Below are 26,814 nucleotides of genomic sequence, written 5' to 3'. Positions count from 1 at the left end.
AACTTTTTGCTAAAACTCATGTTAGCTCAGCTTGTGGCTGTTTTGGAAGGCCTTTTTGAAAGTGGAGCTACAAGGGGAATGGGATGAAGAAATTGCAGTTGGATTTTTCTTAATTATGTCTTACATGTAAATATATGTTATTGATAAAAATATTAGAAATGCAAACTCGGAGGACAAACTCTTGTATCCCGTACTACCCAAATTGTTCCGCCACATTTCAACTATTATTACGTGCTGGCGCTATCGCTTTGAATACTGGGCCTGTTTCAGTACAGAATCCTGCTCAAGAAACACGCAAAAAGTCAAGTAAACAGTCATCAAGAACCCCAGCTACAATCTGCCTGCAGTGTCTGAGAGGCGTCCGGTGTAATCAGAAACGCTTCTTTTGTGTCGTGTGCAAAGATCAAACTGACGCCCGGTGCGCTGGAATCACTAACATTAATTATATCAAATCCACGCAGGCTGAAGAGTGGACTGTCCAAAACGTCTCATTTCAGTAGTGCCTTTCTACGGCCAGGATACCTGGCACGCCTCTATGTCACCCCGTGACGAAGCTGACACAGCCCTTGCCGAAGACCTCCATTTAGAAGCCTTGAAGCGTGACCCGTTCGAAAATTTTGACAAGCCGTTCAGTAGTTTGGGTAACCCGTTCGAAAATTAACACAAGCCGTTCGAAATACTTGATAACCCGTTAAGCCGTTCGATAGCATCCGTTCGAACGGGTGAGTTCCCCCGTTTGTTACCCGTTCGGTAGCCGTGCGTTTCACCCGTTTAACGGAAAGACGTTAGTGTTTATTTTTCCGTGAGGGGTCACAAATAACAAACCACTAACTGTCACGCACATAAACACCCAAAGCATGATTTCCACCTTTGATAACTTGCTGCTAGCCGTCGATCGTTACAAGTTCGATGTCATCACTATGAGCGAAACTTGGTTGAAAGAGAACCACCTGTTACTTCAGTACGTTACAATTCCTGGTTACACCCACGCCTTTAATAACAGAGACAAAAAGAGGGGGGGGGGGGGGCGGAGGAGTGTATATTAAGGATTCCATCAAATTTAAAAGGCGATCAGATATTGAAAAGAGATATCCCACCGTAGAACACTTGTGGCTGGAGATCCCAGGTCGCAACAAGCACAGTAGACTCCTCCTGGGAACCATCTACCAATCAGAATCCATGGTACCTTATAGCGATTGGATAGTAACATTTGAATCTCTGTTGAGTGATTTAGCAATTCACTTGGGACGGCGCACTGTTCCTGACTGGTGATTTAAATAACGACCTCCAGCGATCTGATATCCCTAAATCCAGGAGTCTGTACCAGTTAGTATCGAAGCCAACGCGTACTACTCAACATTCATCAACCCTCATTGACCATATAATCACGAATATACCTAACCAGGTAACTCACACTGATGCCCTTTCTTCTCTTAAGATCAGTGATCATGACGCACCTTACGTTTGAATCAACTTTCGCATCACTAGATTCGTCCCAAGGTATAAATTTATCCGGAAGAAAAAGAACTTCAACGCTGATGCTTTTATTGAGGACTTTTGAACAGCTGCCCCTAAGTATCATGTATTCAACCGACGATCCTGACATGCATGTTGATCTTTTAAGCTCCCTTATCCGCGAATGCATTGACCGCCACGCGCCCTTAAAACGCACTAAAGTCACACGTCCTCTTGTGCCTTGGATGAAGGACTTGGATATACAACAACTTCAAAACGACTTTCTCTCTCTCTCCAGATAGGCATTTATAGATTATGCTAGCATAATTTTTGGCATAATTCGAGCAAACTGGCATAATAACTGCCGAGTAGCAATGCTAGCATAATTTGCGCATTTTGATAACTATCAGATCATTTTTGATGCCATTATTTGATAATTTTTTGTCTCCAGTCCCAAGCACTTAGTGACCTTAATCGATATTTAAAGTTTTAGTTAAACTAGTAGCATTTGTAGTTCACTGTGAAGCACTGAGCCCGGGTCTAACCTGAACCACATGTTTATTTGAAATTCATTGTGGATTCGTTGCGTTTCTTTCCTGTAGACGAACGGCTTCTAGTTAAAAAAAAATATATATTTTGGACTTATTTGCATTTTTTCAAAGAGCATTATTTAAAAAAACGGTGGCATAATTTGGAAAAAAGAGCATAATGTTAGTATAATTTGGCCAAAAATAAGCAATGCTACTAGCATAATATGCCACTTTTACTAGCATAATCTATAAATGACTATCTCCAGACCTCCGCCCTTGTAAGCAACGATGAAGCCACTTGGACTCGTTATCGAGATATGAGGAATATGTCGGATGTTTCGAAACTCGGATGGCTCCTCATTAGTTATCGCCGAGACTATCACATAACCAGGACGATATGCAAGGCTTTATATCAAAACTACTGGCCAACCTGCCTCAAACTGGTGAAATATAAACCTGCAAAGGCTCTAAGATCTTCTTGTGAGCGTCGCCTTGAACCATCGATTGTTCTCGGAACGCTAAAACATTCTGCTGCGATGCTATTTAACAGTCTACCTCAAAACATTAAAAATTGTACAGAACCCAAAGTATTCGACAGTAAATACAGAAAACATTTTATGACACTGGCAACAAGTAGTTCCTGATTTTGCCCTTTTTTTTTTAATCCTATTTTATATCTCGTATATCTTGAATTAGTACAGAAGAGGCACCAGGTGGAGTACTAATAAACCATTATTATTACTATTATTTTATTATTATTAACACAAAGCTTGGAAACATGATGTGACGCACATGCCCGCCGAAAAGGAAAAAAATGAAGAGCAAGTTGCGAGGCTACACGATACAACAGCAAAGAACGCCTTAGGCTATGAAGAAGAAAACTAAAATATTTCTTCAATTGAATAATAAGACATTTTTACTGACGGATTATTTCCGGAGTTAAACACATATCGTGGCTTTATCACGCAGTCAACCTGCTATCGTTCCTCTTTGTACTTCTAGGGACCTTAAGTAAACAACGACGGTAACAAGGACGTGCAAAACAAAAGATCTAATTGGCAGAACAATAGCTCAACACGTGCATTTTAAAACTTAGAACATTTCTTGGCCTTCCTTTGCAAAACAACAACGTGGATTCACCAAAATTTGCGTCGTCTGCGAACCGAAACCGCGACGGCATGCGCAAATTATTTTAATTTCTATTTGGAAATCAACGCTACTTTTATACGTTATGCTGAGGTTGACTTGTCGCGCCGTATGAAATGGTAAACACGTGCATCTAATTTCGAAATTCTAATTAAAAGTAGAAATTCATTTTTTAATCGATGTCTTCCTTGGCGTTGCCGTCCTGACTGCTTAAGGTCTCTATTAACTCCAAACAACTGAGATGCATTGTGAATCAGGATTTTTACCCCTAGTCTGAGTTTTAGTAGTGTACAGAACGCGATCCGTACGCGTGCAGTTTGCCGCTTCTTCATGTATCTTTGTGTGCACGCAACCCTCTTTCATAGAAGCGGACATTTCCATTTCTAATTTTTTTTATTAGATTAATACACTTGAAATAATGTTTTGGTGTATATAACTCTTTCAATGAAAAGTGTGTTTCTACTCACACTTGAAGGACATCAGCAAACTCTGAACCGTAAATAACAGAATTTAATATCCTTGTTTTAAACGATGTCAATGGCTCTATAAACAGAACGAAACAGTAGGTAGTGCTTTTTCATAAAGGCCTTGATTTCGTTATTAATTCGCGTAACTCGAAGTGAAATAAAACTGATCACAGAGCTTTTAAAAAGAAGAAAAAAAAGGGAAAGAAAATGAATGCTGTTAATCACTTGATTGAAATAGCGTATTCGTTGCTAATATCGATTCGAGAGCGAAGGGGAATTCGCATTTGCGGTAATTCATATTATAATGAACACACAACCTCTTTCATAGAGATTATGCTAAGGGAAGTGCGCACGAACGATTTTCATTCATTATGAGTTTTTTGATACATCGCAACGAGTGAATAAGAATCGTTCGTGCGCATTTTCTATGATTTGATGTTTATACTTTATATATACTGAGATTTTTACTGACTGACCGAACCATTCAAAGATTGGAAGCGAACGACGGTGAAAAATAAGTTATCCGTCCAGTCAGCGACACAGACGATAGCCTTCACAACGTCGATCTCAGACGGCATGTATGAAATAAAATGGCTTTCACTATTTTGATTCTACAGTTTGCTGTTTGAGAGAATTAAGTGAATCTGGATTTGAATCAAATCGCTTAAGGGTCAGTGAAATCACTATAGTCAATGAAATCTCCTTACACCATGCCACTATTGATGAGAATTAAACAGCAGGGTGTTACAATAAGCCGGTGTCCCTTGTAATGTAAAACAATGTTTGTGTAACGCACATTTCCATTACAAAAGCAAACTTTTACATGTTATCCACACCACAAAAAACAATCAAAGGCATAAATGAGTGAGCTTGCATGTTTTTCCTTTATCAGTCGCATCATTCGTCAAGGCACTCAACGCCAAGGGTAAGTTTTTCATTCGTTTCTTTTTTGTGTTAAGAATACCCAATCACAACTGTTATATATTTCCTGCGTATTGCTCAGATGTTTTCATTAGGAAGGCCGAGTTTATGTTATTAATCTGTGCCACTTGTTTAAGATCTTTGGTTCATCATTGGCCTGGGATTTTAAAAATTGGTTTCAATTTTACATTGAAATTGGCATCAAGCAGTTGGTACTGATCTGAGCTAAAGATTATTGTGGATGTTTTTGTTGATGCTATAAAAGGGGTTGTAAATGAACTCTGTCCAAATAATAGCATAAGAAAAAAAAATTAATTTCACATGTTTCGCATGTCTAGTCCTGGCTGTATTTGGCTCTGGAGTAGTAATATCATGCACGTCTACAACGGACTTGATTGAGAGAAATTTAATGATATCAAAATGTGTAAAAAAAAAATTAGAAAAAAAGTAAAGACAACCATGGTCCACAAAGATGCGAGAGGAATTTTGCAATGAAGCCCTAGAAATTACTTTGCAAATGGCAGAGGAAATTAAAAGATCTCGCAACGCAACTCAAGGAGACAAATAGGCTCCTCTCTTTTAAAAAATGGAACAAGTTGGGGATCGAAGGAAAAAACGCTAGCCTCACCATTTCTCAATTGGTCGCGTACAATATTCCGCCATCCCTTTAGTTTCGCACCCTATACTAAGATTATACAAGGTTGTAAAGATCTATACTGTATTCCTTTTTTATCACGTTCATATCGCACCTATGCACTACAAAAAAACAATTAAAAAATGATAATAGCTGTCCTGGAAAAATTCAAAGACAGTAAGTTATTTCAAATAAGTAAGATGGGCTTGCGAAGACACAACAACTTTACCTCGCGTTTCCATTTTTATTACTTTTTCTTCCACATTAGAGGTGTGGTGTGTGAAAGTTACATCGTTTAACTTCAATTTTGTTTTCTTTTGATGTCGGTCTATATCTCATATTAATGCGCTTTTTCCGTGATCGACCGTTTCTTGCCGAAAAATATTTTCCCTCCGCTTTTTTTGAAAGAAGAGCCGTCGCGAAATAAAAACGTTGTCACTCGCGCGATATATCGATATAAGTTACCGTTGCTATTACGACCAATCACATCCTCGGAGACCCAGGGGCTGAGTGGATTTCAAGTTAGGGCATGAAGAGCCCCTGGGCTCTTCATGCCCTAACTTGAAATCCACTCAGCCCCTGGGTCTCCGAGGATGCGACCAATCAGTAACTGTCAAGGAAAATTGCAGCTGATTTAAAAGGGAATTTCATCCATGCAATCTCTCGTAATGATATAACTAGCTGCTTTGAAATTATCAATTATTGCAGCCCTCACCACTCTCTACCATTGTTAGTTATTTGAAAGCTTTAGGAATCCATGACATGATTTCTACCTTGGAAACTCTAGTCTGAGTAATTGCCTTTCATTCTAGGTGTTCATTCCTTTACCCTCACATTAATTCCATCGGCTATTTCACACGTGCAATGTCTTTGCAACACTAAGGATTAAAGGTGGAAAAACAAACAAACAAACCAAAATACAATAAAAATAAATTGGAAAAACTCTCGTCCTGATTTTCAACATAAGACATTTATAGACTCCCAGGAATACATTCCACTTATGCACTTATGAGCCACGAGAAAATGCTTTCAAATCCATATGTTCCTTCTTCGGCGCAGTTTCGAAGGAGGTTTAAAAGTATCTAGAATTTTAACATTTCAAACTGTGAACAACTGCGCACAATCATCTGCATGAGATCCTCTGGAGGAAATGAACACTCTGTCTCGATTGTTGACTTTGTTTTGTCGACCAATCTTACACACAAGAGTTTCTGCGAGAAACTATTCAAGTCAGCCTTTCCTTTATGGGTCAGTTTGAGTCAATTATTCAATGGAGGTATTGGACAAGAACAATGGATCCATGAGGTGCAATGAGAAGTTAACAGTTTCTCTGAAATAAAGGCTGATAGTTTCGAAAGAAACTGTTTGGGGCTGCGTCGGTGGGAGTAACGAAATAATTTGGATACATCAACAAAGTTGAAATGGTAAATTGGCCACCGTAACGATTACAAAAGCTGACGTTTCGAGCGTTAGCCCTTCGACGGAGCAAATAGAGGAATTGTGGGTTGTGTGTGCTTTTAAAGGCAGAAAATGGAGCTACGTTATTGGTGGGAACATGGCAACGAGAAAAACATGAATAAACTAGTGGAATGAAAAGCGTTCGTTGATCCCTGTGGGATATAGACTGCCGGTTTGAAAGATGAGCTTTTGTTCAAGATTTTTACTGCTTTCCGTGCTACCTATGTGTAAGGAAAGACCGCAGATTGCCATATGTTGCTTAGAATGATTAGCTATTGTAATCGTTACGGTGGCCAATTTACCATTTCAACTTTGTTGATATATCCAAATTATTTCGTTACTCCCACCGACGCAGCCCCAAACAGTTTCTTTCGAAACTATTAGCCTTTAAATCTTATTTGAATGTAAAGTGGAAAATTTGAAATGGAAGCTTGCCAAAACACCCGCGCATGGAAAGGACAAACATAAACTAAATTAAGGCAATTTTAACGCTATTGTCTTCCAAACTAACAGCTGCTCACTTTCTTATTGAGTTTTCTTCCCGTCATTATTACCAATCAAAATATTTAGAATTCAAGAAAGATTTCCACAACAGCTGAGTAATTTGTCCCGTTCCCTGTATACTGAATGAGCATTTTAACTATGGTAATCACTACCTAATGTCGTATATGTTGATTTTGTGTTACTGTCGTTATTTCTTCAGGCAAAAATGAATCCACTGATTGCGAAAATTGTTCAACTCATTCAAATACTTCTTCCTCAAGTGAAGCATTGGTGGAAGCTTCCAGTCGTGCTCGCAATGGTTTACCAATTTAATCAACGAGATTTTATGTTTAACAACAATTTATTCGATGGCTACTCTCTCGAAAAAAAGGGACCGAAATATCACTGTCAGGATCCCTTAATAGGTAAAAATGGTAGTACACAAGTGAATGATTAACTGACTCAGACCGCAACAAGACAGACTCACCCGTGAAAAATTCGGGAGTCTCGTCTACGGTGTATGAAGTCGCTTATGTCGCAAGATTAGTTGAAAAGTGCTTTTTCCTTTCTGGGAGGCACTCTAGCGGGAAAATGATTGAAAGACTCATAGAAACTGCAGACACTCCCATGAATGTTTGCGAGGACCGAACAAGTTGTATGAGTTTTCTGAAATCTGCATGAAATCTAAGTGATTTAGCAATGGGACAGCATCCCATCAAGAATTGGTGGATGTATTCCAAGTCGTCTAATGCCACCGAAAGTAGAAATAAACGCTGGACATTATTGGGTACTTCACCTCTTAGACTCAACCTTTCTTCATTTTTCTAAGTAGGGTAGTCTCATCATTACAAAAATATGTTAATTATGAAAAACTTCTTGAGTGAATTCACAAATGAGTTCATGTGTTGTTTGAAAACTATTGCAGGTCATTTACCTCTGGGCTGTGTCACTAAAAAGAGTTCCCCGTTTCCATACTTCCGCATCAAGGATGGCCTCACTATTGAAGAGTGTGTCAACCACTGTAAAGATAACAGATACGCCTATGCAGGTTTTGATCACTGTCGAAAGTGCTACTGTGGTGATAAAATCTTGAAATATGTGGAATGTAAGAAGGGCAAGTTTGGATGTGGTAGATCCTCTCAGATTAAAATCTTCAGGACAAGTAAGATAAAAGCGTTTTTAATTTAGGTTGTTAAGAAAAGGGCGGGTGTAAAGACCTTTATGGGATGGCGCATTAGTGACAACGCTCGCTTCCTACTGCTGTGGGCCGGGCTCGCCATTCTCGCACAGAAACATAGAACATATTTGTAGATATTGTGGATGGCTAAGTTCATTTCGTGATCTTGCTGTGTGATTTTTGAAAAAGAGCTATACATTATCAAGTAGAACTTTTAGCAGTGAAACATCTACGGAGAGAAAACTTAGTTCAATTTATTTATTTGCTTTTGTCTTTCTCTATTAGTGTCTTATTTACCGTAGTAGTAATCAAATTTATTTACATTTTCACTTCGAAAATCTTCGAGATTTCCTTGTAATCGAAAAATGCTCCCTTACTTGTCTACATTTGTCTAAAGATGACACCAAAGGAAGACTTAGGTGAACTATTTTCATTAAAATTTATCACCCAGGTTTCAAAGTATGGCGAGACCAAGATATATACCTGAAAGTAAACATTAGTTGAGTTCCAACAAATAATGATTTACCGACATTCCCTCGTAGTGTTTTGTACAGAGGAAATGAAATCAGTAAGGACCCATGACGGAACCTGTAATGACCTGAATCATCCGGCTTCGGGAAGCAGGTATTACCGGTTTGGCAGAAACATTAATCGCACGAAGACGTTTGAGGACAAAAACCTTCTCGAACCGTGCCCAAGGAAGTTGAGCAAAAGGTAAGTCATTGAGGTAGTTCTTACCATTTTAGAACAATTTTTCACTGATTACTCATCCCAAGGACTGCGCAAGAAAAATAATCTGCTCGATTAGGCTGGAGGACTTGGGTCAGGTCTTTTCCTTTAACCTTTTCTCTCTCTTCAGGTGGCTTGCTAATTTAACTTAAACTTGCTCCCGATAATATTTGCCTTTGCTCTAATTGACAATCATGATTTCACCGCTCTCTCCCTACGTGTAAGTCCGGAGGATAAGATGACAACCCTCTGTGGGAGCGAATGGAAGAAATCTTAGTTTGGTGGCTTCCATTGTGTTACAAGAGATGTGTGGAATTTCTAATTGTTTCAAGGCGTTGTATTCCTGTTTTAAACTCAGGTTGATGGCCAGAGACCAATTTATTCCCGCCACGACATTGAACCTGTTGACCGTAGGCTTTTTACAAATGATGTTACACGATTGGTTTGACCACGGGCCGGTCGACACATCACGCAGAATAAATATCAGCCTCGACAAAAATGATACCGATGATCAGAAATTCCATGGAGAATTTATGAGAATTCCACGAACTAAAGAGGACAACTGCAAGCAATACTCGGTAGTATAAACCAGTTGATTGTTTTCATAAGAATAAGAATTCCTTTGAGAGTAAGCGTAATGATATGTACGTTATTGACCAACTGAGCTTGAGGCCAAGATGGCTGGATATTTGCCGAGTTCTTTTTTTGTTTCATTCTTATGGACCGAGACGAAGGCAATTGACGTTTCTAAATGCTCAAATCTCGTAAATTCTTCAGCCATTGTTAAAAGTACAAATATTTTTGTACTTTTGGGACGAAATTTTTCTAGCTATGGAGGTTTGCACGCAAGAAACTTGAAGTTGTTGAATGAAATCAGTTATATTTTTTGACAAGTCTCTCCATATTGGATTGAAAGCCAATTCGCTTCCGTGATTGGCTATCAGAATTTTTTAAGCGGGTTTTCTTGTGAAGAAAACTGTAAATAAATCTCAGTATGTATAACGAAAGACTATTCCGGGTAGCAATTTAGAGACAGACTTTACTCCTCAGCAAGACCCATAATTTAAGCCTCATTTAAGACGCGTTTGATTAATCATCACTGATTAAACTAGCTAGGCTCGGGACAGACATCCAGGACACTGCAAAGAAATCAATGGTGTCCATACGATGTGAAAAGGTTTGCCTGAGATAGCAGAGAGTTCATTTACCAGTGTAGTCGCAAGATGAAGTTTCTCAGTCATTCTGCATGCTGGTGACGCAAGTTTTTACCCTTCCTCTCTTGACAGAATAAAGATGGAGCCGCAACCTTTCAGAATGATAACACGCATTGGTGGGACGGATCACAATTGTATGCCAGCGATGACCAAACAAATGCAAGACTACGCAGCTTCGAAGATGGAAAAATGAAAGTTTCAGATAAAGATGGTCTCTTGCCGATCGATAAGAAAACTGGCATTGATATTACTGGTGCGTTTGTGCATTAAAATTTTTTTTTTTTGTTACTCGAGGGAAGATAAGATCAGTTTTGCAAAAGCTTTTAAATTTCCTGTCAAACTAATGATAAATTCCCACCTTCTAAGGTTTTTCTTTTAAGCGAATACTGCCTTGCTGTGGATGGGAGGTACTGTCATTTCCTTTCAACTTACACTGATTTTACAAGTGACACTGAACTTGTTTCGCCGAGATGAAAAGGGAATAAAAACTTAGGTAAATAAATAAACCTCTCAGAATAGAAGCCTGAAAAAACTCAGACGTTCATGGGAGTCGAGCCTGTGCTTCTAAGATACTAGTTGGGCGCTTCTGCCTGCGAAGCCACACGCACCCCACCTGTAAGGATCATTCCACTTGAATTCACCCGCAGGTCAATTAGGATTTAAAAGTGTAAGAGATTCTATCACAAGCGTATATAAGAACTTATTCAGAGCAAGAATTGGAGCATAATTGATCTGCCCTTTTATAATTTGAATATATCAACAAAGTTGAAATGGTAAATTGGCCACCGTAATGATTACAAAAGCTGACGTTTCGAGCGTTAGCCCTTCGTCGGCTACCGCTTGCATCGGTGACTTCAAAAAGCATGGAACCCCTCCTATCCACGGTCGATACTATTACTAAAGAAGTTATACTTCTTGCTTGGGATCATTGGCCACGGGTACCCCGGTCAGCTTATCCCAGAGTACTTCATTAACTATACAACTTTTTGTTTAATTTCTTAGGTTTTAGTCAGAATTGGTGGATCGGTCTCTCTCTCCTGCATAACATATTTATCCTAGAGCACAATTCTATTTGCGATATGTTGAAATTGCATTATCCTAACTGGGACGACCAGAAATTGTATGACACTGCCAGGTAATGCGGCGTTTAACCTAACAAGCACCTTGTAGCGAAGACATGTATGCTTACAGAAGTACTGGGCGTAATTGCCAAACGACAATAGATTTACGAAAATCAATGACATTCTAATCTCATATAAAGTGATCCTCCGTTATCAAATCAAATGATCATAGAATAGATAAGCTTCTTCCATCGCCCTCGGCTCAATTTTTGTGAGTTATTTGGAATCTGTGTAATTTCTAGCCTGCCTCCAGGCGGTAGTTTGTGTCTTCAGGCACGAGATTCGAATCTTTACTCGCCAGATTGGACGGGTAGAAGATTTGGGATGGGTGACAAAGCGAAGGGGAGGAGGGAGGGGGAGGCACGAAATGACCGAGACATATTTAAGCGCGCATGGATATTTTTAGCAAGCAATCACGGGATCTCCAAAATTTTACAAACACCACAGATTGCACTAGCCTTACACGCTCGGACAGTTTGGTTAACCTTTCAGCAATTTACTCGTGCTAATTCATTTGAAAATTTAACTAGAAATCATGTAATTACCTAAAACAACAATTGTGGTGGACGACATATTAACGCCCATTAGTTTCAAATAAAACCTTGCATTTTCTCAAAATAGCTCACCCTTTTTATTTCTTCCCACAGGTTGATCAACGTTGCTGGGCTTCAGAAAATTCACACAGTGGAATGGACCCCAGCTGTCTTAAACAGCTCTGCTCTCCGGAACGGAGTATATCTGAATTTTGACTTGCCACTTGAAAAGGAAATATATGATTGGATGGCTGATCACAAGATTAGCGTATCAGCGAGCGCTGATATACTGAAACCTCTCGTAGGACAGCCAAGCGAGTACCATGGAGTTCCTTTTTCCTTGACAGAGGAATTTGTAGCAGTGTATCGCATGCACCCATTTCTACCTGATGACCTGTATCTTCGAAATGCCTCAAACGGTCAGAGAACGGGAAAATCGTACTCACTCCCAGAGTATTCTTTTGCTGGGGCCAGGAAAATCATAAAAGAGAGCAGCATGGACGATATTGTGTTCACATTCGGTGTGGAGCATCCAGGAGCACTCCGTCTTCATAACTACCCGAAACACCTCATGAACCTAAAGTTACCCAATCATCAACAAGATGGAGAGGTACGAAAAATCTAAGGACGGGGGAGGGGGGTATTCGGTACATTGTGGGGAATAGGAAAAGCCTGGGGCAGGAGTAAAGAGGACGGGACAAGATTTGTATTGAGAACTCTTGATATGAAATGTAAGAACCAAACCAAGCTAGTTGTGCTAATATGCCAGACTTGAGTCAGCAGCAAATGTTAGATGAACAACAGAAACTCAAATAAGCTTCTAAATTTCTTTTTAGCGTGCGTGTGCTGGTTGTTGCTGCTGTTTTTTTTTTTTTTTTTTTTTCTTAGCATTTAACAGTTTTTTGTTCATTAGGGTTGCCGTGCCAAATCGCGCTTTTTTACATCTTGCGAAAATGTCAAGTTGATTTTTAATATGTCTGATATCTGAATTTGCGTTATTGTATCACTGACTGCATTCAGCATTGCATGGTGAATACAGTCAGTGGCAGAATTTATAAATTCGTGGAGAAGTAACCAGTCCTGTTCACCGTTCCCTTTCTTTTGCAATGATGCTTAACTCAAGGAAAATAAAGTGTGATCCTTAGGTTTTAAGCCAACATTGCATGAAGGAAGGACGACGAGCCTCAGCGTCAGTCAAAACCTTGTCCCCAAAATTTTCCTCCGGATCCTAGTGAGCTGGGTCTATTTTTGGCTCAGTTTCATTTACACTCGTCATCTTTTATCATTTGATAGACAATCGACCTCGCAACAGTTGACATATTGCGTGACCGCGAGAGAGGAATCCCGCGGTATAACGAATTCAGAAGACTGACAAATCTCGCTCCCGCTGAAACATTTGAGAAGCTTACAAGAAATAAACAGCACCAGGTGCTACTCAAGGAGCTGTACGACGGCGACATCGAGAAAGTAGACCTGCTGATTGGTTGTCTTGCAGAGGACCCTCTGCCAGATGGGTGGGGTTTTGGTGAAACAGCTTTCAATATATTTCTTACAATGGCGTCTCGGAGAGTACAGGTAGACAGGTCAGTGAAAAAAAACCTCACAAAGAAATAAATGTCCATCCACACCTATATCTTGGATTTATGACTACGTCATTGTCTGAGTTCAAAATAAAGGCCAGGAGGCTTGAGAGTTATTTGAAAAACGAACAACTCTATCAGTAACTGCGCGAGTTTGTTTTCAAATGTGTTCATGACCTCTAAATCTGTTGCCACCAAGACTTTAACAAGAAAAATTTGTTTCTGCCTTCTCATTTTCATTATCAAAATCTGTTAACTAGTTTTTATTTATTTATTTTTTTCTTTGAAAGCAAAAAGATACGTTGTCCGTGTTGGGATGTTAAGATGAATGATACTGACGATCGCCATTATTTTCCAGGTTTATGACGGATAATTATAACGATGAAACTTACTCACCCGAAGGCTTGAAGTGGATTAAAGACACAGACATGAAGAAAGTACTTTTACGCGCATTTCCTAAGATGGAATGGCTGAAAGCAACCATGGCTAAAACCAAGAACGCCTTTTGGCCTTGGCCTGCGATATCTGCCAATTCGTTAAAAGAGTAAGAAGTTTCACGGATGCAACTCAACAAAACAGCTTGGGCTAAGTAGAGGGTAGATGGTTCTGAAAGTTTCTTCAAAGTTTTAAAGTAGCAAATAAAGAAGTCATAACGAAATTCCATGGTTGTTTGAGTCTTTGCTACATCGAGTGAAATCTCAAATTAAAAAAAGAATCAGAAAGCCACGTTTTGTCTAGGACTCCACTTAGGCTTGGGTAATATGAAGCGACTCAGTGCATTGCCTCTTTTCCTTAAGACAATGACATTCTATTATTGCTGATCCCTCAAGATTTTGTTTCCCGACATTTCACCGATTCCCATTCTCACGTTTAGGTGGCAATAAATTTTCTTTTCAACGCCAAACTCAAATATTCCGCGCAAAACTCGACGTAAAACTCTTTGGTCCTCAGTCGAACGCGCGAACTGCAAGTTTTGGGTCAGTTTAAAGTAACTGAATTGAAAGCAAGGCCTAAAAGAGAACTATATCAAGTTGACAAATTTGAGTTTCATGCTACACTTAAAGCAACATTTATTAAAGACTCTCGGATACATTATTAGCTTTAAATTTTTGTTGACGCAGGACGAAGTGGAGGGCTACTTTTTCAAAGGTATACTAAACATTACATAATACACCTTAACCTTGTTAAGCAAAAACTGAAAAAAAAATAAAAGAAAAAAAAAAACGGGAAATGAAGCTATCTCATGTCACAGATTAACACGCAAAAGGTACTGACTTTGAAATGTATTGTGAGAGAAGACTGAAATCAAAGCAGAAAACGTTTTAATGGCCCACCTGTTAATGGGTTTAAAAGTTCAGTGGCTAAACGGGTCATACCTGCCAACTAAAGTCAACAAGCATTGTCTTTTGTGTTCGAAATTGAAATTCTTATAAGAATTCACGGCAAGTACTCCGTGAGTGTATCTGAGAGAATATAGAAAATGATCAGTATAGAGCACTGGTAAATCTTAGTCAATACACTTTGTGCTTTAACCACAGTCAATCGTTTCTGCAATATCAGATGTCAGGAAATGGATCTCTGCCGTCAGAAATCGTACCCAGTATAACGATGTTCGCGTTATCAAGAATTGTTCAGTACATGTGCTTCACACAAAGAAACAAAAGGTCTTCAGCTATTTCTGCAGGAGATTTTTAATGTGAAATTCGTCATCTCCGCTTCGATACCAACGTCATTAACAACGAAAAATAGGACAATAACATCTGCCACAAGATTCACATTCACTATTGAGGTAAGTTTGGGACACGAGAGTACCAAAATGAATACAGCTCAGGTTATTATCATCAATTTTTTACCACTGTGCTCGAAGGCAACCGGAATACAAATGGGTTCACGGTGCGTAAACAAGAGATCATGGCAGAAGGTGTCCAGCCATTACAGAGCCATTTTTGCAAGGAAGTTAAAGTTATAACAATATACGACTTGTAATTTCTAGTCCATATGAATTCTCAGGCTACTGTCGTATAACAAACGGAAAGTTCATTTGTATATCAAATTCAACTTTAAAAAAAACCACTTACGAAGAAAATTTAGATCATTTAGGCAGAAAAATAAAACAGAGGAAAAGAGAAAACGTTTTTTCGTCTTTTCACGTGCGTGGGGCAAAAAGAATATTATTCTTAGTTCTTGAGAGCAATCGAAAGTCGCTTTTGGATGTCACGCTCCAATGCCCTACCAATGAGCCACGGAGACTATACGGCGAGTTCGGTGATTACGAGGTCATTTTGCCACACGCTTCTCGCATACTATAAATTAGTGAAGTGGAAAGCGTCATGTATGCAAGTGGAAAGCGTCATGTATGTAAACAGAATAAGAAAGATCAAAGACGTCACGCTTGCTCAGATATCGATGGGACAGGAACTCATGCCTACTGCCCTTCATTCAGTAACCGAGCAACAAAGACGCCTGTATTGAGCGAGGAAAATTCCTGTCACCTATCTCACTTTGTATATTTTTCATTGTTCTGTATCTTTATTTGTCGATTTATGTTTTCTTAAAGTGAAAATCACTCGTGGCGTCATGCGTTAGCTTCCAAGAAAATTTGTCATTCATGGACGTTCCCGCCATTCTCATGCTATTGGCTGTAAGTGTTCAGCTGTGGAGAACAACAGGTAAGCAGTGGTCAATAAGTAATATTGACCACCAGGTTGGCTTGCGTATGGTCAAACGTCAGATCTGAGTAAATTGCATGGGATTATACATTAGAAATTGAGCAGAATTCTGAACATCTCGGCTGAAAAATTAAAGCTCTCTCTCTCTCTCTCTCTCTCTCTCTCTCTCTCTCTCTCTCTCTCTCTCTCTCTTTCTCTCTCTCTCTCTCTCTCTCTCTCTCTCTCTCTTTCTCTCTCTCTCTCTCTCTCTCTCTCTCTCTCTCTCTCTCTGTATATATAATACAATGCTGTAATGTGTTCTTGTCGCACGCTCTATTTATCATATGGCAGGAGTTTTTTTACCGGTAACTAAAAAAATCACCTTAAAATCAGTTTAAATTGAATGAGGCTCAAATTCTCACAGACGCCGCAAGTAGCAAAAACGTGATGTTTGAAATATTTTTGTCATTTTTCAATTTATTTTTAGATTCGGTTGAACGATGTAAGTGGTACCCGAACCCAAAACACGGGCGCATGGTTTGCGACAGCTTGTTTCGTTTGTTTTGTGCCCCAGAATGCGATGATGGATTCGTGTTTGAGTCTAAGCCTGCAATAGTGTACATGTGTGGGCCTCTCACTGGAGAGTGGTTCACATATCCTGAAAGACAAACTATCCCCTGGCCTAATTGTGTGAGAGGAAAAGGGTAAATCCAACACTCATTCAAAGGTTTTATTAGATAAAGGGGGCAAGTTTCTGACTCCAGGGTGCTGCCTCGCTGGGTGAGGGTATTACAAGATAACTGGCTTTAATCAATTTAGTTTATTATGTAAACAGTTTCTAAAACTGAAGTTTCGAGCGTTAGCCCTTCGTCGGGGTTGTATTAGATAGTCCAGTCGCAATCAGCTAAACTATTATATCGTGCCTAAACAAAAGTTGTATTTCCTACATAGAACAATATTTGGCGAAGGTAGCATTTTGGCTTAACATACCCACCAAAACACTGAAAGAGCAGATTTCAAGGGGCTTAACTCACCTCTGTTCCTTTCTTTTAAGGCCTCCGTAACTAATAAGGCAGTCAATGGAAAAGTTCCCTATGGAGTTATCCATGAAAGTTTCATATTAGACTATCAAGGATACAAAAACGAATACGAATTATTAACAAGGAAGCAAAACTTTGGATACTCAGTTTGGGCCTTGAAGTGTAAATAGTGAAAAACAATGATGAGATGTCTTTCACTGAAAACTTATTTAGATTTTTAAGACCACCCATTCTTGATTAAATATCTAATTGATGAGTCATGCTTTTTCCGTCAACGCTATTCTTATTCCGTTAACAGCTTAGAAGATACATCAAAAAGCGATTTAATGACTCGCAGAGCCCAAATTTCTGCGAAAATTCACCAGACCTACCAAGGGATATTCCCAAACAATCTTCAAATGCAGCCTGTGCAGACTGGTCAGCAAGACGCTAGGTAAGACTGGAAGCTTTTAAGTACTTCATATATGCATCGTTAGATTTTCCTTTCATCGAAGGGTCAATTCTGAACAAAAGGTCAGAAGAATATGTCATTAATGGTATGCGGGGATTTGTTTGCTTTAGAAGGACGGTTGGTTTACTCTCTGCTTTTTCCTTTTTGCCTGACATGTCTTCAGAGTTTTTATCCTTGTCGGTACAAAGCCATAGTGCTTAAGTACGGCGTATTAAGGTTTACTGAATGACTGAGATATAGAAAAGATAGTCCACCAACCATTCCCATGTTTCGTGCATATCAAACCTCCTTTGAATAGCATAGGAAGATGTGCCGAATTCCTCTGAATATTGCCGTGCAATAAAAAAAGAAAAAAAAAAGAAAAAGAAAAGTGGTCTATTTCGTAGTAAGCTTAAATAAGGAGTCATGATACATCGTAAGGAAGTGTAACCTGCGTAAGACTGTTCTCCCCACTGGACACTTTGAATGTGATTTTCCCTAGGTATATTCATCTCTTTGACTACATTCAGCGCGCGCAGCAGATATACAGTGATAAAGGAGCTCTTTCTGCTTTGGGATTGAAAGCTCCCGACGAACAAAAACAGCTGCAGCTAAAACTACAACAGCAAGAAAGACAAAAGCAACTAGCACGAATCGAACAGCTGAGCCAAACAGAGAAAGACATGCAGCCACAGTTGTCGAGCAAACGAGTCTTTATGCAGATGCAGAAATTAAGACATCGCTTCGATCAAACCTCTTCGCAAGAAATGGTGGACAAACAACGCCAACAGCGAGAAGCGTTCGAATTATTAGATACAAATAACTATAACCAGCAAGGTATAAGTGCAATGCGCTTTTCACCGGGAAGAATTACTACGAATCAAAATTTACAAGAAAGGTTTCAATCGAGTGCGGTCATTGGCTCCAAGACTATGTTACCAAAACGCGGTACCTTGGTAAGCGTTCTTTATCCAAAAATGCCCCAAAAATTTTACCAAAGACACCGTAGTGATAGAACTATTCCGACAAATACTAAATTCATCACCATGGCAACTGGAGAGCTAAACCAGCAGAAAATCAATCCAAATATGGAAACATATTTGCCTAAGGGTCTCGCCCTCACTTCGTCGACATCATCAGCGGTTAACAGGGGAGGGAGGGTTTCGGAAAGAAGTCGCACGAAACTTGCAGGAATCTTGCCACGTTTGGCCTCAACACAAGCTCATTTGTCTCCTCCATGGCAGCACTCAGAATTTTATAGATCATCGAACAACTTAGATCAAAATCTAACACATCAGACTTTGCAACCGGTCAAAGACAAACAGAGATATGTTCATTCACCGTTATCCAATGAAATCACATCCCCTGGAGTTGATATGAAACGCTTCAGCGAATCAAAAGACAGAGTTCAGGTACAGATGGAAAGCCCCGTAGCAGTTCCATTTAGAAATTCAGGATTTAGTAAAGTATCATCAAACTCGAATCAAAATGTCCAAGATGACACCTTACAGCTTGTTAAAGCGCACGGCGAAAACACCAATTCCCCCGTTACCAATGAGACAAGATCTCTTGGAATTAATGCAAATATTATCAACCAATCACAAGATGGAGTCCTGGCGCATACAAGTAACCCATTATATGCTCCTTGGCGAAAGGAATCTAATCTACAGTCCTTGCCAAACCCTGAGGGTCCAGTCCACCCGTTGTCAGTTAAACCAGCTACTTTTACTTTACAAGCGCAAAATATAAGCACATTGGGTGTACAATCAGGACATCCATTAAACATAACGTCTCAAATAGCAAAACAAAGATACCTGAAGGATGAAATAAGTGATCATTCACATGTTAAAGCCGCAAAGAAAGAAAAGTTGTTTTATTTTCCAATCAAAAGAGATACTTTAATAAGTTTGTTACCTACGCATCTTCAAGCGAAATACAGATCTCTTCGTGATACAAGAAATTTAAACTCAACGCAAAAAGTATCCCCTAGCAAAAGTAGCGCAAACTCAACTGTTAAAATGGAAGGCATAACATCATCAAATATTTTACTAAAAAATGACTTCCATATTTCAAGATATAAATATTCTGTTGAACAAGTCAAAACAGGAAATGAAAGTATAACTGAATATTTTTATCTACCCGCAAGAATGACAGGGAAAGTAACCAAAGCTACCGGTGTCAACAGCTCCGTGAATAGCGACTCCCTCCTCGAGAGAGATTCAGGTGAATCAAACAACGAGACAAGAGTTGATTCATGACGAGATAAAAAGTCTGAAGATACCGATACCTTTGAAACATGTATCGTTTCACCGAACAATTCAAACAGGGAAAAGCTCTTTATATCCGATGAAATCATCGTGTACTGATTCATTCGCCATATATTTTCTTGATTTAATGAGTCAAGCATGTAAAATTTTGAATTAAAGAATGAAACTCAAGAATCATTTTCTTAGTCGTTTACAACCTAATCAAGTAGCACCTCTAATATAACGACGATAATCAAAATAAAAACAGAGAAAGAAAAGTTTGACTCAATTGAGCGAAGTCTACTGACTGTCGGCGTATAGGAGTAACGTTTCGTTCTGGTGCATAGACATCACATAAATCACGATTGCATTTAGTAATTACCTTTTACTAGACTCCCTCATTTATCCTAAGTTGGATAATTGTAATGCCCACTAATGCGGGTATCTGCACATTTGCACAAACAGCGACATACGCCTTATTGTGTGGCTTGAGTGGCCAGAGGCTCGAACTCACAAATCAGAACTTACCACATTTAGGGATGGATCACATAGAAGAATTTAATTACTCACATCCGGGGGAAGTTCCTCTTTCATCGGACCAACGCTCGAGGTCTTAAAACAAGTGACAAGAATATGCTACCTTTCTCTATGAAGAAATGGTTCGATAATGCAGTCTTCTCGGATAGGGACGAATAAATAAAGGTCCCGTCTCCTGCAGGGTTAGGGGTAGGAGACGTTAATTTCCCCCACACGAGATTACTGTATGATGGATGTCTTCCCCTGGGGTGGGTGGGAATTGGCCCTGAAAAAGCCCCCATGGGGAGTGGTCAATTAACATATGTATATGTATGTATATGTATATATGATGTTTTTAAAACCAGGGAATGCACTATCCCACAGATCACTCTCAGCATTTCATACCAGTTGAAGAACCAAAGGTTATGAAACGAAGGTTTGTTAAAATGTTTCCACGTGATAGTTTTTGGCCCTCCGAGTCGCTTCCTATAAAAATTAGGCTTGGAGTGTTATCTGAATAATGCGAATCATCCCTAGTTCACAAATATTCACCGAAGTGAAGGCGACTACTGGTGGATGTGTAACTTATTTATCCCAATAAAGATCACAATACTTTTCGGGCGTAAATCCCGGGCGAGTTGCATGGAATTGAATAACAAATGATCTCGGATTTTGAGTAGCCAATCAGAGCGTGCCTGCAACACTGTCCACTGTTTTAGCATAAACTAACACATGATGTGACTACTTAAAAGGAATAAGAGGTTGTTTAAGACAGCGCTATCGTCTGGGTTTCGGAAGCGTTCATTGTTAATACGATGTAAGACGCTATCGTCCCCTTAAGCTTTCGGAAGTTAGAGCCCAAATGAAGACTTACGCTATTTTTCTTACGGTTTGGACGCTTGAAATCAAAATGAATTTATTTACCATTAGCCCTCTTATAGCTTTTTTCGCGAAAATGTTAATATTTCCCGTACAAACCCGACCGTGCTTTCCTGACAAACAGAACACGCAGATACAAGATACAATAGAATTTTTATTTCTTTACAAGAGAATATCTTCTTTCCCCAGATCAGATTAATAATACTTTTAATACTTTTTGTTGCATTTTTTTTAGATTCTTTGATGTTTAATTTGTTTCCGTTGTTACGAAATTGAACTGAAAGTATACATTTAAAAATGTAGTTATTTTCCAATGTAAAAGCACCTTGTATGCGTTTTTTAACAAAAAACAAATCGTCTTTATTGCTTCAGCTTTACATCAGCTGGCCATTCTTTGTAATAGAAACAATCGAATTCGTAATACATCCCTCTTTTACACTATGCTAAAAAATTCAGCAAACGCCTTGAGTTCTTTATTTTGCAACCTCGACCTCTCTAGTAACCTGATATAGCACCCAGTCAGCAATCTTTTGTACGATCCATCGAAGGACTAAAAAAGTGTTTTAATTGTGTCACACTAATATTGATCGCGTTATTTACCGATCGTTCAAAAGAGAGGACAGCTGAACAGTTGAAATGCACTTAAGAGGGTCTCGTGCAAAAAAGCGCGGCACCGTTCATCCACGTCTTCTAAGTTTCATCGGCATTGTTGTTTGTATATATGTGTTGGAGTCTTTTTTCGTCAACATTGTCCAGTAATAGGAAACGATGATGCAATGCACGCAAAGTTTATCTTGACTGAAACATCCCTGTTTCTAGCAATGTTCCCATATGTTTCCTTGCCTGCTTCATGTTCTGCCCTTAGCCTTTGAAATAATTTTATAACATGTTTGCAATAGAGAGGGTAGGGGTGGGAGTAAATGCAAATCTGTGCAACCAATGTGTGTTGCCGGACAGACTATCCACTTCGGAATCCTAATTTTAGGCACTGTTGCTATAATTTTGCAAATGGAGCTTATTTGGTGCCACCAGTGTTTACATTCGTGGTCCAGAAAATATTTTTTATGCCAAAAATATTTGAAAATATGCTTTACGTGCTTCTCTAAAACGATTTTTCACAATTTACACATTTTACGCCTTAAATAGGTAAACAAATGAATGGATTTCGCTGTTATAAGTGGTTTGGGACAAGTAAAATACACAGTCAAGTAAGTTCGCTCCACAAACGTCCTTAAGAACTGCAAACGTTTTGTTAGTTGTTTTAATCATTCAGTAAATACTTTTTAAAACACCACTAACATATTTTAACGTCAATGGTGTTTGCGTAACTTATCTAACAATCTTTTAAAGTAGGATCTCGAAAAGTGAAGTCAAAATTTACCGATTAAATTTCTATTTTCATAAACATGAATGTAAAAACGCTTGTGTCTACCAGTGGTATTTTGTCGAAAGTGGAATTTTCACAATTTTCTCTACAATGAGTACGTTGTATTTTTAAAATTATTTTAATTGCTACAATAAGCATTTTCACTCAGTGGTATATACTAAAATGTTGGATAGAGCTGAAGTCCCGCTGTGATTGTTCAAATCCCAAAAATCCTTGCTACTAACTTCTGAGTTACTCGCGCAGGATTTGCACCTGAAAAAAAATTGTTACGTTCTAATTCGCTTCGCTCAAACGAACGTAAATTATTTTACCCTTATACTCCCGTAATATAAACAGATCACACGAGAAATATGGTAGGATGCACAAGCGGATCCATACAGTTTATTCATCTTTCTGGTTTACGCTCTCCTATTCGTATGATGCCCAACGACCAGAAACAGAGTGAGGGTTCGTTTGTTCCGCCTGAAGTAGGCGAAACGTCTTCAGGTGAGAGTGGAGGAAACTCAGCAGCCGTTGATCAAGTCTTTTCCATGTTTAAAGATTTTCTTGAGAAAAAAATTAGAAGATAAAGGAAAGAAAATCGAACAAAGGAGTAAGCTAGATAAAGAAGTTGTACAGCTAAAGTTCAAAGGGAACCAGAAACAATTTGAGCTTAATGCTGAATTAGATACCATTTTTGAAAGATTAGAAACCGAAAGTGAAAGTATCCAGCCAAATTTGTCGCAAATCAAGAAACTTTCCCAAGAAGGCAGGCAACTATTCGAAAGCGGCAGAAGGTGATAAAAATCACTGATAAAAGCAAGGACGACTGGCAGGTTGTAGCCGAGTACGAGTCAGACGAACTTGCATCCGGCTCCGAAGATGAAAAACGTCTCAAGAAGGCAAGGGAGGCCGCGAGCTGCAAGAGACGTCAAAAGGAACAACTCTCCAGTGATCATGGAAAGAAACCAAGATTTGCTTTGGGCGCTGATAATCAGCTTTTTCGTGGTAAGAAAAGGGAGCCTCTTCTTTACTTGTATGTTCATATGTGTTTTGGATCCGCTTGCGCATCCTACCATATTTCTCGTGTGATCTGTTTATATTACGGGAGTTTAAGGGTAAAATACTTTACGTTCGTTTGAGTGAAGCGAATTAGAACGTAAATGTATTTTCCGCTGTTACTCCAAGTAATCAGTTGCAGTTGTTTTCGTTTCACACCTGCCCCACCCACTATTGTACATTCTGTCTCACATGTATCTCCTGATTGGCCAGCTATTAGTACTTATACTCTTCGCTGTCTCTTGAGTCCCATTCACCCTTGCGGTTCCATACAGTTTATTCATCTTTCTGGTTTACGCCCCCACCTCCTTTTTACCTCAGTTTTCGTCATTGCCTTTATCTTTAAGGCCGTAGAGACACTTCTGGCGACTTCTTCCGCTGTTTCAAATGCGGCAAATTTGGATAATGGGCCAAGGAATGTCGATCCTTTTCCCAGCCGGGAAGTTACCAGCCCCCCTAGCCACAACTCATTCACTGGAATCTCCTACAACAAGCCAACCGCAGGCCAAAAAATTCAGCCAAAGCTATGAAGATGTCTTGGCGCAGGTAGATCAAATTGCTCAGAATTACGAACTTGAAAGCGGACATTCTTTAAGTGTTAAGGGTAATTTGAAGAATAGTTTAGCGTTCTGGAGATCTATAGGTGCTCCGGATTTTATTTTGTCTATTATTGAAAACGGCTACAGGCTGTCGTTCGTCACTTTTCCGCTGGCCATAAAGCTTAAGAATAATAAGTCAGCTCGACTTCATCCTGATTTCGTGGACCAAGCTGTTCTTGAGCTTCTCAATTCTGATCGGATGCAGCCTTTTGTTGTAAATCCTTTGTCAGTTTCCATACAGCCAGGCGGTAAGAAGAGGTTAATTCTCGATTTGCGCCACGTCAATAAATCCTTATTCAAGCAAAGTGTTAAGTACGAGGACTGGAAAATTGCTATGTCTTATTTTGCTAAACTGACGCGTACATGTTTTCCTTCGATTTAAAAAGCGGTTACCATCATATCGACATTGCACAAGAGCACCAAACTTTTCTGGGGTTTTCATGGCGGGCGCCTAATTCCATCAATGAAGTATTTTATGTTTTTACTGTGCTCCCGTTCGGTCTTTCCTCTGCCCCTTATGTTTTCACAAAGGTTTTGAAGCCTTTAGAAAAGTCTTGGAGAATACAGGGTCTTTGTATAGCTTTCTTCTTGGACGACGGTTGGGCGATTGTTCAGGATAGCGAAAGTTGTCGCATTAAGGCCCTGGCCGTAAGGGCGGTTTTGTGTAACGCGGGTTTTGTTGTCAATGAAGACAAATCAGCATGGGAACCCACCCAAGTATTGGACTGGCTGGGTTTAATCTGGAATTGCGCACTAGGTACTTTAAAAATTGTAGAAAAAAGAAATCTTAAGATCATCAATACAATTGATCATATCATCGAAGCCGACTTCAAAGTGTCTGCTAGAGAGTTGGCCTCCTTTACAGGTCAAATTATCTCTACCGGCCCCGTAGTTGGTAGCATTGGCAGGATAATGACCAGACATTGTGTCTTGTCCACCATGTGCAGGGATAATTGGGATTCTATATCCCTTCTCGACGATTACTGCAAGGAAGAACTGTATTTTTGGAAAGAAAATATGGTTAATATCAACACTATGTATTGCTTTGTAAGTAAAGATCCAAGTTATTTTGTTTATTCAGATGCCAGTGCTACTGGAGGTGGAGAAATTATTGACTTTAACGATGATTTTGTGTGCCACAAAATGTGGTCGGAGAACGAGAGAAGTCAAAGTTCAACGTGGAGGGAGTTGTCTGTTATTGAGTTTTCATTACAATTATTTGCCTCAGCGTTGGAAGGATCACACATTAAGTGGTTTACAGATAGCCAAGTAGCTGCTAAGATTGTTGAAGTGGGCAGCATGAAATTAGATTTGCATAAAATGGCCCGAAGGATTTTTGATATTTGTATTCGATCGGGAATTCATTTAGAATTGCAATGGATCCCTCGCACTTCGAATCAGCAAGCTGATTACATAAGTCGTTTAATTGACACTGACGATTGGCAAATTACTAAAGAATTTTTTTCTTTCTCTTGATGGCCTGTGGGGCCCGCATAGTGTAGATTGCTTTGCTAATTATTATAATCACAACCTCCCCAAGTATTTTTCCAGGTTTTGGAACCCCAACACCTCGGGGGTTGATTTTTTCTTTCAATCTCTTCGGGGAGAAAATTGTTTAGTAGTCCCTCCAGTTGGTATCATCCCACACGTTTTGCATTATCTCAAATCCCAGCAGGCCGTTGGTACGCTCGTTGTACCTCTTTGGCCTTCGGCTCATTTCTGGCCTTTATTGCACGCAAGTATAGTTGTTATCTTGTGGCTCACAAGATAAATTTACTGAGTAATTCATTGGACGGAGTGTCCACTAGCCTAAAGATTATTTACATTTGATGGCGCTGGCCAAGGCAGTGTACTGTTCATCTATGAAGCACTGGCCTATTTCTAACCTACCATTTCATGTGGCGCTGTCTTAAACGGAGTATAGTTGATATATGTGGCGCTGGCCCAATCTATGGTTGTTGATTTACGCGGCTCTGGCCCATACGATAGTCTATCGTCTTACGTGACTCTGGCCCATACGATAGTCTATCGTCTTACGTGACTCTGGCCCATACGATAGTCTATCGTCTTACGTGACTCTGGCCCATGCGATAGTCTATCGTCTTACGTGACTCTGGCCCATACGATAGTCTATTGTTTTACGGGGCACTGGCCCCAACAACGATTGAGTTTTGAACGGTTACTAAAGGACGTTTTTTCTTTTGTTCTTCTTTGTTCTTTTAGTATTTATGCTTTGTTCTTGTCTTTCTAGGTGATGCTATCAAGTAATTCCTGGAAAAGCTTTCAACAATTTTCAGCAATCAACGTTTACGAGGTTCTAGAAGTTATGTTGAGGTCCAGGGCGGATACAACTACTAAGCTTGCATTCGTGTTGTCAGAAAGCTTTTGGACTGGTCTAAAAGTACACATTTCAACATGCAGTTACCTTTTCCTCTTAGTGTTGTTTCTCCATATCTATTTGAAATTCAGCGGTCTTGCGCTTCTAGTTCCTCATTAATTTTAGCCCATGCGGCCCTTAAATGGTTACATTCTTTTGTCCCTAGTTTGGATCGTAATCCTTTAGATAGTGAATTTTTCAGGAAT

General features: G+C 39.4%; 2 protein-coding genes and 2 pseudogenes across 2 annotated transcripts; all 4 read left to right on the top strand.

The window, feature by feature from the left end:
• The first annotated feature begins 1,998 nt into the window (after positions 1-1,998).
• On the top strand, positions 1,999-14,106 carry LOC111324670 (uncharacterized). Its single transcript, XM_022928281.2, has 10 exons — positions 1,999-4,523; positions 7,315-7,519; positions 8,020-8,256; positions 8,814-8,985; positions 9,359-9,578; positions 10,287-10,467; positions 11,217-11,349; positions 11,983-12,478; positions 13,162-13,451; positions 13,807-14,106. The coding sequence occupies exons 1-10, from the start codon at positions 4,473-4,475 to the stop codon at positions 13,994-13,996; spliced, it is 2,175 nt and encodes a 724-aa protein (XP_022784016.2). The 5' UTR covers positions 1,999-4,472; the 3' UTR covers positions 13,997-14,106.
• A 700-nt stretch (positions 14,107-14,806) lies between these two features.
• Positions 14,807-20,195, top strand: LOC111324717 (uncharacterized). The gene is made up of 5 exons (XM_022928342.2): positions 14,807-15,237; positions 16,006-16,117; positions 16,584-16,800; positions 17,435-17,569; positions 18,069-20,195. The coding sequence occupies exons 2-5, from the start codon at positions 16,057-16,059 to the stop codon at positions 19,822-19,824; spliced, it is 2,169 nt and encodes a 722-aa protein (XP_022784077.2). The 5' UTR covers positions 14,807-15,237; positions 16,006-16,056; the 3' UTR covers positions 19,825-20,195.
• Positions 20,196-23,380: 3,185 nt separating this feature from the next.
• Positions 23,381-26,814, top strand: part of LOC148740972 (uncharacterized) — a 4,049-nt pseudogene continuing 615 nt past the window's right edge.
• LOC148740973 (uncharacterized) lies at positions 24,566-26,002 on the top strand (annotated as a pseudogene).

The sequence above is a fragment of the Stylophora pistillata genome, chromosome 1 (genome assembly GCF_964205215.1).
Source record: "Stylophora pistillata chromosome 1, jaStyPist1.2, whole genome shotgun sequence".
NCBI lineage: Eukaryota > Metazoa > Cnidaria > Anthozoa > Scleractinia > Pocilloporidae > Stylophora > Stylophora pistillata.
This window is presented reverse-complemented; position numbering and strand designations above follow the sequence as displayed.

Excerpts from the sequence above, each read along its gene's own strand:
- LOC111324670 (XM_022928281.2), top strand. The coding sequence starts at position 4,473 with ATGTTTTTCCTTTATCAGTCGCATCATTCGTCAAGGCACTCAACGCCA. Across the intron at positions 10,468-11,216 it reads AACTGGCATTGATATTACTG|GTTTTAGTCAGAATTGGTGG; the intron begins GTGCGTTTGTGC and ends TTAATTTCTTAG. Across the intron at positions 13,452-13,806 it reads CGGAGAGTACAGGTAGACAG|GTTTATGACGGATAATTATA; the intron begins GTCAGTGAAAAA and ends ATTATTTTCCAG.
- LOC111324717 (XM_022928342.2), top strand. The coding sequence starts at position 16,057 with ATGGACGTTCCCGCCATTCTCATGCTATTGGCTGTAAGTGTTCAGCTG. Across the intron at positions 16,801-17,434 it reads AATTGTGTGAGAGGAAAAGG|CTTAGAAGATACATCAAAAA; the intron begins GTAAATCCAACA and ends TTCCGTTAACAG. Across the intron at positions 17,570-18,068 it reads ACTGGTCAGCAAGACGCTAG|GTATATTCATCTCTTTGACT; the intron begins GTAAGACTGGAA and ends GATTTTCCCTAG.